Source organism: Strongylocentrotus purpuratus, unplaced genomic scaffold, assembly GCF_000002235.5.
Source record: "Strongylocentrotus purpuratus isolate Spur 01 unplaced genomic scaffold, Spur_5.0 spur5_scaffold_14, whole genome shotgun sequence".
NCBI lineage: Eukaryota > Metazoa > Echinodermata > Echinoidea > Camarodonta > Strongylocentrotidae > Strongylocentrotus > Strongylocentrotus purpuratus.
The window spans coordinates 14,247,720-14,266,597 of NW_022145599.1; the positions used below are offsets into that span (position 1 = coordinate 14,247,720).

Sequence of the window (18,878 nt, forward strand, 5' to 3'; positions counted from 1 at the left end):
TGGAGAAACTGGAAGATGTATACTTTTAGGATATGACGAGTGTCATTATTTTTTTTATGAACCAGTACCAGTCTCGTTTGAAGTGTACCTGTTGAAATGAAATTCATGTTTTCTGGCAGATGACTCCATAGATTCAGTGAGAGTCATCTCAAATTTAGAAATTAAAAATGTCAGAAATCACAGTTGATTACCATCATCAGTTTACATATAAATTCAAACATTGAGTATAGTGACAACAACAACAAAAACAACAACAAATCAAAGGATGAATTCTATGTAGGGTTGACTTTTAATCAATTTCAATTTATGAAATGGAATTGGAAAGAGAATGATTTACTAGATTTTCTGATAACTTGCCAATTCATATAAAGCTCTCCACCACCCATCAATAATTATTATATACCTCACTTAAGAAATCCAGCCATCTGATTGGTCGAATTGCATTCATAAACTTCAACTGTTCCTGTTAAATTCTCGGTAACCATGCATAAAACATTTCAATATTTTAATAACCATGGTTATTAAAAAAAGTTGGTCAGCCTCCATGGTTACCCCATAGGTTTACATGTTAAAAAATGGTTTGAGCGATGGAGGATGCCGTATGTGTGCGAAGGATTGGTCGGTAATTTCAATACAATTGAATCTCGATCGATCTTACCGACAATTTTATCTTGCATTGTTGACATGAAGACGAAAATAAACTTCCAAAAACAAAAAAACAACATCTGCCGATAGATCTTGATCTAAGTTCGTGCCAATATGCATTGCAAAAGTAAAAGAAGAGTCCGTATATGGAGCTTTTGCGAAGCATTCATCACACGCGAAGCCGGTTTCAATCCATTTTAATGTATATATTGGAGAAAACTGCCAAGCATGTTAACGGCGGGCCATAGCCGAGTGGTCTAAGCGTTGGTTTTCGGTACACCTCTTGTTGTACGCAAGAGTTCGAATCCCGTCTTCGACAAAAATGATAAATATTTTTAATTTTTCATTTTTTAGTCTATTTTTTTTCGGCATATAAAAGTATTAATGACTGCTAGTATTAAAAACAACATCTGCCGATAGATCTTGATCTAAGTTCGTGCCAATATGCATTGCAAAAGTAAAAGAAGAGTCCGTATATGGAGCTTTTGCGAAGCATTCATCACACGCGAAGCCGGTTTCAATCCATTTTAATGTATATATTGGAGAAAACTGCCAAGCATGTTAACGGCGGGCCATAGCCGAGTGGTCTAAGCGTTGGTTTTCGGTACACCTCTTGTTGTACGCAAGAGTTCGATTCCCGTCTTCGACAAAAATGATAAATATTTTTAATTTTTCATTTTTTAGTCTATTTTTTTTCGGCATATAAAAATATTAATGACTGCTTTAATATTCGAGAAATAGTTGTTTTCATACGCTCTCGGGAAGGTTAGAATTGGGCTATTCCCCTCGGCAAGCCTCGGGGAATAGCACAATTCTAACCTTCCCTTGAGCGTAATAAAACAACTATTTCTCTCAAAGCAGTCATTAATACTATATTCTGTATGTATCAGGGTGCCAGTTTTCAGGCAATAGCCTGAATTCAGGCCTTGGCAAGTTTTTTTTTCAGACCATAGTTTTTGTGTACAAATTAGCTCATTCTATGTGATTTTCAGGCCCTCTGATCAATATTAACTGGCATCCCTGATGTATGTACTGTCTTCAGGATTGCTGTATCAGTAATAATTTACTAGCTTCATTCTGTACTAAAGGTAATTGAAAGAAGGCATGCCACTGTTTTAATCAATGTTAGATAGACGCAGTGCCCCCAATATTCGTGTTCCCTATTTTGTGAGAGGACATTGATTGATTGAGATGGAGTGCCAAGAGAAGAAGAGAGGCCTCTGGATTCTGTCACTAGCCTTTAATTAGAGAGTTCCCATTGTGTCGCCAGATAGAGCAGATTTAGGCAAAAATGAATATTGATTGGATTCTCTCAATGCGTGTATACACACTCTCATTTCATTGTGTCTCTAATTTACAGAGTACACACAAAGGGAGGATGATTCCACTAATTACTGGTTTTGTGAGGATGCATTGATTGTTTTTGGTGAGGCTGTGTTTGCTATTCGACTGGAAAGTGTTTGTGTGCTTGACTTTGAGTATGAATACAATATGATCATTACCAGGTGTATTTGTTTGGGTATGAATGATTCTACTTTTGCTGGCATTGATTATATACAATATGGTATTCCAGAGATGCTTATAGTTCTTTCTTTGTGAAGAGTGGATGTATTTGGAGTCTTAAATTTGTAGTATTGCTAAAATCTGTATCATGCAATATATTTATCCTGCTCAGTGAAAATATAATGATGCTTGGACTCGTATTCTCTGTCTCTCTCTGTCTCTGTCTGTCTGTCTCTCTCTCTGTCTCTGTCTCTCTCTCTCTCTCTCTCTCTCTCTCTCTCTCTATCTCCCTTCTCTGTATTACTCTACCTCCCTCTCTATCTCTCTCCCCCTCTCTCTCTCTCTATCTGTCTCTATCTGTCTCTCTCTCATTCTTTCTCGTTCTAACTTAAAGGTAAAAACCAGTTATGGTCATGCGATTGCATTGTGAAAGAAACGATGTGGAATCGATCAGAAAAGGTTGGATCATCTAGCGTATAAGTATTGGTGTGTACTGCAAGGTTCTGGAATCTTCAAAATGATAAGAAATTTGGCCCAGTCTTCGTAAAGTTACAGGCACTGTACACAGAAAGATGTATATGGGACACGTGCATTTATCTCTCACAGACCATGTAGATAAACTAATTTACCAAATACATGTACATGTATATCAAGTAGTAGGCGGTTTCCCGGCAAAATTGTTCTCATCATGTATTAGTCAAAACATATTCTTTCACATGATTGGTAATAAGAGCTTCCATTTAATTTTTTGAAATTGGGGCGTTTCCAATACTGGTCTTTACCTTTAAAGGAGCTACACAAAGAAAATTTACTAACAACTGATAATTAAAACAAATTACATATGGATGGAAAGATTTTCTCTTGAAAAACATGAATAATTTGCTGAGAAATCATATAGATATCATGGAAAGGCATAAAATGCAATTTTTCAAGACCCTTCTTAGACCCCGTTCTCACTCACTTTGAAAGTGGTCTTAGTTAGACCGCTCCAGACCGCTCCAGAGGAACGGGTCTTGAGGAACGGTTTGCGAGCGTTCACACTCCGAGCAGTTTTTATGGCTCAAATCGCTCCACGAGTCAAAGTGGTCTTGTTGCTATGGCAGCTCAGGTAGGGGGGTCAATTTTTTTGCGCGCGGAATCCAAACCCTATGTCACCTGATGTCCCGTTCGCGACGCGTCCCGTATACATGTATATGTGTAGTGCCTGCCCGATCGCTCATCGCGCGGAATGTCACTTCCGTTCAAAGTACGCTTTCCGTTCACATTGCACGTTAGAGCGCTCTGGAGCGCTCTTAATAAGACCCGCTCCTCAAGACCACCTCGGAAGGTGGACTTCTGGAGCGGTCCAGAAGTCCGCTTCCTGGATCACTTTGAGCGTTCTCACTCACCTAAGAACCGCTCCTGAGGAGCGGGTCTTAGTTAGAGCGCTCCAGAGCGCTCCAACGAAGTGAGTGAGAACGGGGTCTTAGACCCCCAAGCGCCCCCGAACGTAAGCCAAACACTGGAGCAGAGCTGCCAACTAGTACGGATTTTCCGTAATTGGTACGGAAATCAACGGCAATTACGGAAGCACGGAAACCCCTTCAAAAATTACGGATTCCCCGATTTCTGGACATGCCTATGTATTAACACATGCATTATGCATATGCGAGTGTTTTAGCGGTAATGATCGCGATACTTCCCGGGCCTCGGCCCGGTGGTTAACTTTTGAGCGCACGGAAATATCATCCGCGCCTCAGCCACGACCACTGCACACACATGTAGCTACCATCGAAAGATATGCACACCGCCCTGCCTATATGGGCTGCGTGTGCTAGCTTTCAGCATGCAATATATATCGGGGAGACGGCAAACTCGTCCCAAGTCCATTTAGCCACCTTGCAAACCAACCCGTACGGTACCATGTCCATGTGTAGTTTATAGCAGGTCTACAATTTTTTTCCCCTTAGTGATGGGTTCTCATTGTTATGATAATAAAAGTACGACTCGGCTAATGATGAAGATGATGATGATGATGATGATGATGATGATGATAATTGTCATAAGGAAAATGAATGTACTTCCTTGATTAAACTTGAATTTATATTCAACAATTATTGTCATTGTGTTTTATTTCACATTATTTGTTGGATCATGTTTATTCATTTCATTTTATTCATATACCCCTTTTCATTGTTGATAACAAAATATGATACACGAATAAATTTTGAATGAGCTGACACACAAAGTTTTGACCGATACGAAAGCGCATGCATGGTGGATGTGCTGAAACAAGTGGCACGATATTTATCTGGGCGAAATATGCATTGGCCGAGTGTTACACTACCGCATGTGCAGCAGGTCGGCCGTGGTCGCGTCAAACTTCGAGTAACCGACGGAGAAAAATGACTTCAACTTCATCGAAGAAGCGTTCTAAAAAACTGCAAACCTTCTCAGGTGAAATGGTCATGCATTGTTCCGTCGAAAAGGAATACAAACAGTGCCTGTTGTACACATTGCTCATCCGATTTTGGAATTGGTCATGGCGGTTCGAACGATATCCAGGTACATGTGAAGTCGGTGAAGCACCGGACTGCAGCGGCGGAGGCAAGTTCCAATTCCCGCAGTCATGACATCGCCCAGTTTTTCGCCGCAAAGGACAATTCTGTCACGAACGCCGAAGTGAAGTTTACTCAATTTTTGATAGAGCACAACATCGCGTTTTAAGCAGCAGACCACCTTTCACAACTTGTCAAAAATGCCTTCCCTGACAGTAAAATTGCAATTGTAAAAACCTGAAGTGAATATACACACGTAAGTGAAACAGGGTAATGATACATCAATCCTCTAATAACCATTGTTTTTTTATAGCACTTAAAATGATGTTATAAACAGAATGTTCTTGTTTTTACTTCAAGTCCTGTCATTCAGAGTGATGCTATTACCATGGTACTAGTAGTTTGTGTTGTGGTGTTGTGTGCAGCTCTACAACGTACGTGCAAATGCAGTCTTCTTGATGTTGAAAGCGCCGCGCTTGAAATTACTGATTTCCATCCAAAATTACTGATTTTTAGCTTTCAGATTACTGATTTTGGTTTCAGAGGTTGGCAGCTCTGCTGGAGCGTAGCGAGCTCTGAATAGTGACGTCACACCCTGGACAAACAGCTCGGTACAGGCCGCATACCGGAGTCGCACGTGTATTAGTCTGCAGCTAGCCAGCCGTGTCCCGTGTGTGACGTCACAAATATTGACGCTCTACAAAGGACCGCTGAAGGCAGAAAATCTGGATCTCAAAACTAACATTTTTGAAAGTTGATTACAGCGGGCCTGAAACATATTTTGAAGAGGAGAGTTGTTGTATTTGATCAGTAAGGCTTCCCCTTCGCAATGATATGAGTTTTGCATCAATTCAAAACACTTTTGATTCTTCATGTGTCTACTTTAAGGTTCTGCATGTACATGTTGTATATCACATCAGAAAATCTCACTTCCATTAGCCCTGTATACGGATCACTTCACCCATCCAATATGAGACTTGACACCAACTTTTTAGTACGCAGGAGACAAAAATATCATACATCAAAATATCAATGTCAATTAGTCTACATGTCCATTCTGGCTTGGATTTAATGCACTGCTTTAATGGATGGCACAAAGATTGTTTTATTAATATCAAGGCCATTGTAGCTTTCTATGATGGATCAGGGAAATGAGATGTCAAGAGAGAAATGAGATGTTAGGATCTTTGACATAATATGCAAGGAAATATTAAGGAAGATGGTTAAAACAGTTTACTCAACAAATATGGGTTTGGAACCTCCTCCTCCTTTCCTTTACCGGTAAGTTAACCCCAACAAAAATATGTAAATAAATAAAGATAACAAATTATTGTATGTTTAATCAGGTCAAGTCCTAGGCTTTTCTTATTATGTTCTTTTCTTTGTCTTTTACTTTATTGCAATAAAGTGATGTACCAACAAAAATTGGGATTCAGGGATTTAGAAGGCAACTGTATACTGTTGGCTTTAATACTCCTTTTCTATTCATTGGTTAAAGCAGAATAAAAGTATTTGTATTTTAATATTGCAAGCTAAAAATTAATGTACTTCTTCTTTCTTTTTCTTTTTTACCTTATACATGTACTTACTCCTCCAAGAACTGCATATTTTGTATTTTATTCTTCCATGAATTTTGTTTTGTAGGTCTAATTGTATTATCAAAACATATTGACTAGAACTTGGAAGTCTCTCAGGTTTTTCAACTATTCATTTTGCAGCTCTACATTCTTGCTTTGTCATGGATTTATAAAAAATAAAAAAAATTCTTCAAAATAAAAATGCTTTCTTCATGTGCAAAGATATCCCCAAATGTATCAAAATTGGTTTTTCCACATGATGCAATCTAGTCAGGAAAAAAAAAATTATGATTATCATGATGTGAACTTTGACCTACATGTACTTTAATCATCAAAATTATGTGCATGTAGTGGAGCTAAGCCAAGAAACATGAGTAGTATACTGTGCACAACCTTCCAATCATATGCAATTTTCCAGACAATTGGACCATTTCCAATTTTTTTTTTTATTGTTTTGTTACTAAATTCAAATAATGGGGAGGAAAGTATAACACTTATGTTATTTCCGTCAAGAAAGCCACCAGAGTGCCTTAAGACAGCTGTGTAACAACTTATGCAGCCGTCATCGTGGGCTCAACAACTTGAATTGCCCAGTCATAATAACAAGCCTTGCGAAATTGCTGATGTTGTAAAAGTATTCAAGATCACGAGACCGACTTGTCAACAATTATTCTCCTTGCTGCTAAATAAGTTTATAAACAAACATGTGCAAAGAAGAAAAAAAATCACAGAGCCCTAACTAAGATTCCCGTTCCTATGTAATTTGTGAGTGTGTGTTCTGATACTAGAAATAGATGCAGATGAATTGGAAGAATTTGAATGCTCCATCAAGCAATTTGAAGACGGATCGAGGATCAGTGTCAGCATGAGGAAATTTGATTTTGAAGGAGAGATGAAGTCAGAGAGAAAGTTTGAAATCTGAGGCTCCAAGTTCAAGTGATTGTTGCTACCCATCTGAACTAATAACTATCAGGCAACCATACCGGTACTCCCTTTGCTCCAATCAAGGCATCAAGAGGTCTGTCCTCACCAGCTCAAGTTTGCCAAATAACCTGCTATTTTAACTATGTGGATCGAAAATTAGCGTCTTCCAAATATCCCAAATAATTTGCGCTCGTCCGAGTTAGTTTGTGATGAACGTATTGGTCTTTAATTAAAAAACAAAATACTGTCGGACTAAAATTTCGCAATTTCGAGCTTCGGGATAATATCCCAAGTCTGAAAAAGCGGGTTATTTGGCAAACTCAAGCTGATGAAAACAGGCCTATGCTGAACCATCCCTCTACCAAGATGCTTCCTACTCTTGGTGACAGAGCATTCACAACTGCTGCTCCCAAACTGGAATAACCTACAATTTGTCGTTCTGCAACCAGCTCAAACCTTCACAAACATATCTCAGAACTCAACTCTTCGGAAAATAACCTGCACATGTAATTGTAACGTGCATAATGCGAACATGAACATGAACATGTACAGGTAAATGGAAATTTTTCCATTCCGCTATATATTATAGATTGTTATTATGTACCGTAATCAAAGGCCTACAGTTGTAGATTATGTGTACAGTATGTAGATTATGTGTACAGTATGTACATTTCCATGAAGGCCTTGATAAGGGCTGCACATTAATTTTGTTGTTGTTGCGTTTGTGGTTTACTCTCTAAAATTCTGGCAGGCAGGCAGGTGTCTGTTTGGTATCTCCTGGCAACGGTAAGCTGATCGTCTTGGACAGCTAGAAATCCCTGGCTAGGCTACTGTTATTACAACTCCTACTGATTCCCACAGTAATGCCAAATTCACTTTTTTTCACAATTCTTACCATGTACATACTGTACATGTATGTAGGCCATATATATCACAAAATACATACCGGTACCTGTATGTCTAGTTTTTGTGCATTTGTGAATTTGAATGGTGTACCATAAAAACATATCAGAGAATAATTTTCCTCAAATTTTTTGATTAGCAATTTCAGCTGATGGATAACTATTTCAAATGAAATTATGTACATTTCTATGGAAGAAAACTGCTACACAAAAGATATTTTGTATAGCAGTCATGAAAAAATGCATAGCAAATTGCGATGCGATACCAGGAAAATTATTCCCTGCATATACAATAGTTCATACCATCTGTTAATAGCCAGAATGCAATTAACTCTTGGTTAAAGTACAGGGTCCATGAGTTAATAACTTTTTGCCATTCTGCATGGTGCTCAACAGATGGTATTTGTACTATAGATGTACAAGAATAAATGCCTGCAATGTATACATTTTAATTAGCTTTTTTATATTTATGATTTCTAATCAAGACACAACAAGATCTTTGTGGTAACTTGGGGGCTTTGTTTTGTAAAAATAAAGTTGATTTGGATCTAAATAATATTATTAATACAATTTGTAGCAAAGGATACATGTATTGAAGCTAACAAGCTTGGAGAGTCCATTTACAAATCAAATATCAGAAATAGATAATGTTCATTTGTGATTAAGTTCTTTCTCTTTCATTGACTATAGATTCTTAATACACATACTGTAGATAATAGATAAATTATCAAAGAAACGTATGAAATTTATGAACGTAAATTTTAATGCTATAACAGGCTATTAAATTATGAAATCCAGGCCTACATGTTCATCTAGGCTTTTAAAATACAGTGTCTCATTCCCTCTCATATTCTAGGCCTACACATACAATGCACAGTACAACAGATAAACCGACAAAGCACGCTCTGCTCATGCAATAAATTGTATACAAAAACAATTAATCAGAATTTTCAAAAATTAACATATTAACTGCATACCTGTAGTTTCCTCATAATTGGATTTTATGATCGAAAGAGAACCCAATTATTTATTTGTGTGGGTGTATTGCATTGTATCCATATGTTTTTTTGATGCATTTTATACAGACATGATGCCAATTAGTTACCATAGAGCTCAATAAATAATGAATTTATTCTAGACAAGTATTTTTGTAATTGTAATGGTTACAGCCTTGATGTGTGTGATTTGAACTAGTATGGATGATTTATTTTCAGTCCTTGAAGATTTAGTTATTGTATACCAAATTTGTTTACTACTAAAGCTATTTATAATTTGCAATATGAATACAATTTTTAATTTATTTTCATGTTGATTAGTTGTGCAGTTTAATCTACTCTTTCATCTGTTCTTACATTCAAAATTGATATTGTTGCCAAACTCTTTAATTTAGCTTTGCAGGAAGTTGCCATAATGAGGTTAAGATTAGTACACATTGTGACATACACTATACATGTACATGTATGTATGTACATGTATTTTGAAGACTAAAGTACAGTATTCTAGTTTCTAAAAATTTGTTAAAATTACATGTAATTATTTTTATAAATTAATTTATTTATTTATTCATTGATTTATATGCTTTTGTATTTTGTTTATTTATTTATTCATTTTAAAGTTATTTATTTATTTGTTTATGCATTGATTGATTTATGTATTTATGATTTAATATATTCTATATATATTTTGGGTGGTCTTTTGGGGATTCTTACAGCAACTTGAATTGTAGAATGTCATTACAAAGAGACATCACCTCTATCCATTAGTTTTGATTCCTTCTATTCATGTACATACATTCCAAGCCTTCAGGCAGTTGTTATGTTCATGTAGTATGATGAAATTGAAAATGATAATATTGTCATTAAAATCTCCTCTTTTTTTCTGATACGCATCCAAAATCTTAGTTTTGTTCCTGTGCAAAAGAATATCTCATCAACGAGTGAGATTTTTACTGCCGGTATCGATTACGTCCTCACATTTTTGTGAATAACTGCTGTTTTTTTTCCTCTTGGCATTTTTAGATCAGTTGAAATAACAAGTAACATGAAATTTTAAATGCAATTAAAATATCCTCTTTCTTACATGTGAATCGATCAGCCTCTTTATATAAAAGGAAATGTTGCGTGACTCTTCCTTTGACACTCATAAAGTCTGAAATTGTAATGGGACTCTGGGAAAACGAGAGCGAGTGTAATTCTAGTCGAGGAAGCGCTGTGAAACCTGCATATGTTCTGTTCCTTCAAGGGGGAGTAAATGATAGTGCAGTATTCCCCAAAGGGAAAGTGACTTCGTAATGAGCGATGGTTGTTATGAATTATTCTTAGCATCTTTTACTTTTGTGGTGCATTTGTCAGCTGGTCTGAATATTTTCTTTCACTTTTGTTCAATGTTTACAGCTTTACTTTTACAGTATGTGACGTTGTGTTATTTAGTGCTGTGTCATTTGTTTTGGTCATGTTGGTCTGTATTTATTTCCAGAGCATTAGGCATCATGTGGATGGATGTTACATCATTGTGCATTTTTTGCATCATTTGTATTTCAATTAGGGATATACAGTCATGTCTTTTGTTTTTTTATTGATTAAGTTTGTCAGGATCTGTTGGAAGCCAGAAGGATGTTATCTCTGTATAAACTTGTATTAATTAACACCCATCTGCCTCCAAGTAGATAATTTGTAAAACAGTCGCTGTGAAGATTCTAGTTTGATAAATAAACAGATTTGATCCAGAATTGATGAATCTGCCATTATATAGTCAATATACATGTAGATGAAAGGGAGGGCATATTCGCTTTTGTTTTATGAACTTTTGTCATGGACTGTTTTTACAATGTATCTTCCCCTACCTCTCTCTCTCTCTCTCCCCCCCCCCCCACCCCCTTCCCCCCCCCAACTCCCTTCCCCCCCCCCCCAACCCCCTTTCCCTTCTCTCTCACACCCTTTCCTTCCATCTGAATAGTGGCCCCAATACTTTGATTTACTTTCGAAAGTATCAGTCACACATACATGTACATGTAGTGAGTCAGGTTCATTCATTGTTTTCCAGGGAAACTGTCAAGACTTTGCTGTAATACCATAATCGCATTACTTTGTACATATCTCTCTTGCATACACCCTGTCTTCTAGTAACCCCAATAGCTTTATTTTTGTTTGACTTTATAAATACAACTCATCCCTACATCCCCTCAACAATTGATTCTGATTTAGGACAAATTTCCTTTCTCAATCCAGAGTTACCCTTGCTTAGTCCTCTCCTTCCGTCTAGGCGATAGCCTCTGTTTTGAGCCAGAGAGGCGTTATTAAAGTGATATACTTTAACACAGAGTTACTGATGCCCTTCTGGCTCTGAACAGACTGTAGGTTGTGTCATTTTTCAAGTTTCCTGGTGAGGATACATAAGTGGCCACTATATGACAAGTCTTGACTGAAAACCGCAGTCTGTGGTTTTTGCCTTACCGTAAATACACATCGCAATAGTGCGTCATTGATATCATATGAACAAAACAATGACAGAGGACAATGAGAAATAATTACCACCATATATTTTTAGGAAGATATTCGTAATTGTAAATATTTTGTAATTTAAAGCTCTAGGAAGTTCATGTTTGTATGATTTCCTTGAATGACTTCATCAGGAAATACGAAAGAGGTTGTTTATTATTTCATGGTATCTTGGATAATTGACAGCACCCCTTCATTCCTAAACTCACTTTTCTTCAAAGATAAACAAAGGAAATAGTGAATTTTTAGTTTTAAAAAGATGAATGAATGAATAACTAACTAAATATATACATGGAAACAAGCAAACAATATATGAAGATACATAAATAAATAAAATAAAGAAATAGATTTATAAATCATGAAATAAAATCAAATGGATGAATAGATAATTGAAATGAGTAAATCAATAAGTAAATAACAAACAAATAAATAAATAAATACAAATGAATAAAACAGAGATTAGAAGAAAGATTCTCGGTGATAAATCATCTTGTCCTAAATCACTGAACATCTCTGAATGAGACAAACATGTGTTCTACAATCTCCATCTACTTCCAGTGGATGGATGGTGTCAATTTCATGCATCTTGAATATTTCATCTCCTGGCATGGTCAATCTGCATAATTTAGAGAAAAACCTGGTGAGAGTAACAGATTAGTGTGGTCAGGCAGTGCTGATTAATCTCTAGTTGCAGGGCAGGTTCAGATACATGCCTCTAAGGCTGCGTTCATGCTTAAATTTTGAAGGCAGAATGAGCGATCTGAAACGCTCATCGTAAACGCTCATCGTGATCGCAGTTCCACGATGTAGTGTTCATGCTTACTTCTCTGGCTCCCCCAGGCAATTCTCAGTGTGTGGCCTTAATTGGTCTTCCAGCTGGATTCGCAAACCTTCACTGTGCATGCTACGTAGACCCACTAGAGGTCAGTGCGTTGACCCCATTTAAACGCGTTTACAAATTGTAAACGCATCTTTTTGTGAGTTTACGATCGGCGATCGTGATCGCCGTTTTTCGGTGATTCTACAAAAGTGAGCTAAGACGCAACCGTGTTTTAAACTAAACGCGTAACAGATGCCTGATTCTGGCCGTCAAAATCAAGCATGAACGCGCCCTAAGATGTTAAATCATGCTTATTGAACAACGGAAGTGACGTTGTAAAAACGTCAATTTAAATGCTTACACTCTGTTACTCTATCTACATTGTACGCATATTTTTTGTGTCAGAGCAAGGGAATCCTCATTTTGCATTGAATAGAATGTTATCATACAGATCTGATTATCTGCTGATCTTGAGTTTGCTGTTTAGTTTAGTTTCCACTCAAGTGATAGGAGTAGTAAAATGAGATGAAATTGATATTTTTGAATGCCTATTATCAAAATTCATTCATATTTTTTTATCAAATATACTGAGAGCCAGAAAAGAATCTTCTTCTTTTTCTTCTCCCACTGTTTTTGTTGGAGATCAAAAACAAAATGTTGCATGCAGATATGTCCATAAGCAGGTCAATTAGTAATTAATGGGAGGAAAGAGATGAGATATGATTTACGTGAATCTTGTAGATAACTTCATGAAACTTGTTATTTATTTATGGCTGCTCTACATCTCAGCAGAATAAACTAACATGCAATATAAATGTGTTTAGACTGAGGTGATAATAATTTACATCAGTGTTCAACAAATATGACAAGTATTGGAATTGCAGTTCTCAATCAATTTTGGAGAATGATTCAAAATGTATACAAGTGTGTATACAAGTGTTAATACAATGGTCATTTACAGCTAAGCCTTTGTCCGTCTGGACATTTTCAGAATGGTCATTTGAACATTCTATTATTTTGTTTGTTTCTGTACAATGTACATGGTAGGCAATGAGTATGCATAGCTATGTGGCTTGAATAAATTATATGATAGTAGTATTCCTTTATTTTGATGTTTAGAGAGATGGAAAGAAATTTCCTTGTTTTGGGCCTGCTCATGTTGAAATTCTTTTAACAGATTTTGACATTTTTTATTTATTTTTTGGTACAGATTATTCATTACAGTTGAGACAAATATGTAATTTGTATGTGATAAAATTTCAAATTAGATTTTTTTTTTAAATGTAGGCCCAATGATATTTGCGACTGAATATTCCCAAAAATTTCTGCTTTCTAGTGTAATGACTGAAGTGCCTTAAATGCCAAATATTCGAAAATATATAAGTTTTTGTCTAGGGTTAATGAGTTATCGGCCTAATTCATTTTGTTTACTGCTTTCATTCTATTGTATTTGTGCACATTCTTTAATAGTTTATTGATATTACATGTAGCTGTTTTCAGAATAAAAAAGGAACGATCCATCATCCCTCATGTCACAATTGCAAATATACAGCAATTTATAATCCTAAAAATACAAATCTTTCTGTGTATTCTAAGTGCTAAATCTGGACAAGTAGAATACAGAACCTCAATTGTTTCACTATCATGCCTGACATGTACACTATCACCTTGCATTGCAATACCTGGAAATTATTTCATCCCGAAAAATATGCCGTCCCCTTGGGGGATGTTGTGTAAGGCTTGACGTGGCTGATGAAGTGTGCGTTGATGGAAAATTGGCCCAACAGATCGAGCGTGTGATCTGATGCGTGAGATTTGTAGAGGCTAATGGGTGCAAAAATCAGATTATGTGGAAGATAGAGAGATGGAAATGGTTTCCTGGGATTTCTGTTAAGCGATTGATTTGCAAGATTATGACAATGCATTCCATGGAATACCTGCATGGGATGGATGGACATGTAGATTGATGTAGCATCAATATAAAACATAAAACTGACATGTGTAGTTGATACGTCATTGAGATCTTATTGATTTGAAATTATATTCTGACTTTTGTTTTTGTTTATCTTTCATTATGACAATGCGTTCCATGGAAAACCTCTATGCGATAGATGTAGATTGATATGTACATTAGCATCAATATAGAACATAAAATTGACATGTGTAGTTGATACGTCATTGAGATCTTATTGATTTGAAATTATATTCTGACTTTTGTTTTTGTTTATCTTTCATTATGACAATGCGTTCCATGGAAAACCTCTATGCGATGGATGTAGATTGATATGTACATTAGCATCAATATAGAACATAAAACTGACATGTGCAGTTGATACGTCATTGAGATCTTATTGATTTGAAATTATATTCTGACTTTTGTTTTTGTTTATCTTTCATTATGACAATGCGTTCCATGGAAAACCTCTATGCGATGGATGTAGATTGATATGTACATTAGCATCAATATAGAACATAAAACTGACATGTGCAGTTGATACGTCATTGAGATCTTATTGATTTGAAATTATATTCTGACTTTTGTTTTTGTTTATCTTTCATTATGACAATGCGTTCCATGGAAAACCTCTATGCGATGGATGTAGATTGATATGTACATTAGCATCAATATAGAACATAAAACTGACATGTGCAGTTGATACGTCATTGAGATCTTATTGATTTGAAATTATATTCTGACTTTTGTTTTTGTTTATCTTTCATTATGACAATGCGTTCCATGGAAAACCTCTATGCGATGGATGTAGATTGATATGTACATTAGCATCAATATAGAACATAAAACTGACATGTGCAGTTGATACGTCATTGAGATCTTATTGATTTGAAATTATATTCTGACTTTTGTTTTTGTTTATCTTTCATTATGACAATGCGTTCCATGGAAAACCTCTATGCGATGGATGTAGATTGATATGTACATTAGCATCAATATAGAACATAAAACTGACATGTGCAGTTGATACGTCATTGAGATCATATTGATTTGAAATGATCTGACTTATGCTTTTGTTTATCTTTTATTCATCTTTTCTCCAGGCATTGATCACAAGACAACAACAATATTACTAGATGGAAAGAGAGTCAAATTACAACTATGGTAAGTTATTTGTTAGTTGCTGACAAACGTATCTTCCATCTCTCCTCACATTTTGATGTTAACTACAGTCATATACTGTTGGCTTACTCTAGAATCTGAAGGTGTAGAAGAAGAAGAAAAAGCTTTCTTGGAAAACTGAAGAAAGTGCCTTACCTACAGAGAAAAACCAAAATATAAAGCAAAGATGTCGACTGTTTGAGTTTTTTGTCCCTTGAGTTGAAATTGAACTATATTTGTATATTAATGACAAAAGCAGGTTATTCAGATGTTCAAAATAAGTGACAGATATTCACAGCTGATTTAGAAAATCGAACCTGGATATTCCATCTGAGATCTGCAATCAGGATTTTCCACCTTATATATATATCTATATTTCAGATTAATATCTAGCATAATCTTGCTCCCGTTTTCCAACTGGGTTAATTTGTTGCACTGTTTTGTGCAGCGACACATTCACCAATCGCATTGATCCAATAATCCCCGGCGTCCAACCTTGCCCAAGCCTCTTTTTTTTTTGAGCTCAAACCCACAAACCCACAATTTTCATCTCCAACCGAACTATTCCTCTTCCGCCTTGCGATTTCAACCGTGCATCTTATGCAGTTGGCGGTTGAAAAGTCAATAAGTTGAAATGTCAATGGATGGATGTGTGCCTTCACCTGGACAGCGGTGTCCGGCCCTTGCCGGGTCGTTGTCCTCCGTGATGGGGGGAGGTGCATGGGAGTGCGTTTAACCCATTAGCCACTGAGATTGGATTGACATGTAATTGGATTGCCTGGCCGAGCTAAACAAGCAGAGGAGATATCATCCGTTGAGAGCCAGAAGGGTGTTTACTCTGTGTTAGAGTACATGTGAGATAACGCCTTTCTCGCTTTCAAATTGATGCACTCTCAGAAGGTCCTAAGCCTCCCGCCCACACCACCTAGCCACAATATTGACTGCTGAGACCCAGAAGGGCATTAACTCTGTGTGAGAGTATAGTGTATACACATTCATGTCCTTCTAACTCTCAGCAGTGAAGATGTAGGCAGGTTGTTGGCTTGGGCTGGAGACTCAAGCGTGCATTGATTTGGGGGCCAATGGATGGGTTCTCCTCCTTGGAAGAAATGCTGGGATATTGAGTTGTTATTTTAAGGAAACCGGACTTGAATTATATATTTACATTGTTATATTTTTGTGAATTGCCGAATAAATAATAAAATAAATAAATAAATAAAAAATCTTGGAGAAAATTTCAGTTCAAGTTACAAAGAAATACATGTATTTTCCAAGGTCCCCCCCCCCCCTCCTGTTGATATGCTTCCCTGAAATCTGCAAATAATATATTGTCAACTGTTTCAGAAGTGATGTATATAGCCCCATAGTGAAAATAATCTAACACATTAAAACCACAAAAACTACAAGCAGCATATTTGCGTCACAATTAAAAACATTTTGTAATCCCCATGGTGAAACTAATCTTACAAATTGATCAACCTACAAGCAGTCTGTCGTGATTGAAAACATGGATCTGTTAATGATGATGGGACTTCCTTCTGCTTCACATTCTGTATCCTGTCGGCGGAAATGATTACAATACGAATGTGCTCGTTATTTTCTCTCATGAACAGCTCCCTCCAGTTTCTACTCCAGTTCACCAATTTTCAATGAAGCGCAGATTTAATTTTGAATTCAATCTTCTTTACTAATGGCTTTTGTACAGCGCTCATATCCATCATGCTGTGGCATTCTTGGTGCTTCAACATTATCATCCCTGTTAATTAATACTCACGCATATCAGGTATTCAAGAGTGGCAAATGCAGATGGATGTTTTGCCAGAGGATGTTAGTTCCAAGATGGGATGCTTGTAAGTCAAGTGAATGAACCGCTATACCATGAAGGTGTCTCGGTATAATGGTTAATACACTTCACCAACATTCCAAGTGTTGATAGTTTTAATCTGGCCCCGGCACTAACGTTCTTTGGCAAGACATTAATCCACATTTGCTACTCTCCACCCAGGTGTCGATAGGTACCTGGCAATTGACCATTTTCATAATGTAATAAAATTTAATGCATAAATCTTTATTAAGTGCCATGTTACAAATTATTTCATTCACCTATTACAATAATTGTATTTCAATAGTCAGAATGTGAATTGCATACATTAATTGTTTTGCTAGGTAGGATCAACATTATGGCTTTTCCTACCTAACAACAGGTAATGTACTGTATGCAATTGTCATTCTGACGATTAAAGTACTATTATTTGTAACAAGTGAATGAAATAATTTGTAACATGACACTTAACAAAGATTTGTGCATTAAATTAGATTACATTAATACGAAAACAGCCTATTGCTAGAGTGATGATAATTGCAAGGCTCTCAGGGAGTCCAACACTGATGCTGACGAGGCTTCCCTGCGTAAACATTATTATTATCATCTTCTTCTTCATCATCATCATCATCATCATCATCATCATCATCATCATCATCATCATCATCCTCATCATCATCCTCATCATCATCATCATCATCATCATCATCATCATCATCCTCATCATCCTCATCATCATCATCATCATCATCATCCTCATCATCATCATCATCATCATCATCATCATCATCATCATCATCATCATCATCATCATCATCCTCATCATCATCTTTTAATTATTACATGTATTATTACCATGTATGACACCTCCTCCTTCTCTCTCCTAAAGGGATACGTCAGGCCAAGGCAGATTCTGCACTATCCTGAGATCGTACTCGCGTGGCGCTCAGGGCATCCTACTGGTCTACGACATCACAAGCAGGTGGTCATTTGATGGCATAGCGAGGTGGATCAACGAAATCGATGAGGTATGTGTAGTAAATTTTTGAATAAAAATCTACATTTTGTGCATTACAGATTAGTAGTTCCTACGTTGAAATAGGAAAAGATCATGCCAAGTTTTTACTGCATGTTTACCCTATTCAGCCCAAATATTCCTCTAAGGCCTTGGTTATTATAGTCGGCTACTGCATGTTTGTGAACATGTACTTTGGCTATGACATTCAGAAGTATGTTGACAACAAGATGACACAATTGAAAACAACAAACAATCAAACACTGAATGCAATTTATCTGTGAATGATTAAAAAAAATTGCAGTCATATTTTGAATTTGTGTGTTGCCATACAATAAGATATCACATACAAATAACAGTAAAAAAAAAGATGTTTTCTGCACTATCATCTGAAAAAGGTAAAACTTTCTCCAAACTTGTTTTCTTTAAAAACAGTTACAGGTACATGTAGACCTCTCCACGTTCAAGAGTTAACAACTTAATTATTCACACCCCTTCTAAATTTGATAGATATTTGTTTT

General features: G+C 36.4%; 1 protein-coding gene across 1 annotated transcript in view; it reads left to right on the plus strand.

Annotated features, from left to right (window-relative positions):
- LOC580472 (ras-related protein Rab-40B) overlaps window positions 1-18,878 on the plus strand; it is a 54,694-nt gene that overhangs the window by 16,564 nt on the left and 19,252 nt on the right. Inside the window, exons 2-3 of the mRNA XM_030984261.1 lie at window positions 15,463-15,523; window positions 18,232-18,370. Coding sequence (XP_030840121.1) covers window positions 15,463-15,523; window positions 18,232-18,370 — 200 coding nt within the window. The remainder of the gene's footprint in view (window positions 1-15,462; window positions 15,524-18,231; window positions 18,371-18,878) is intronic.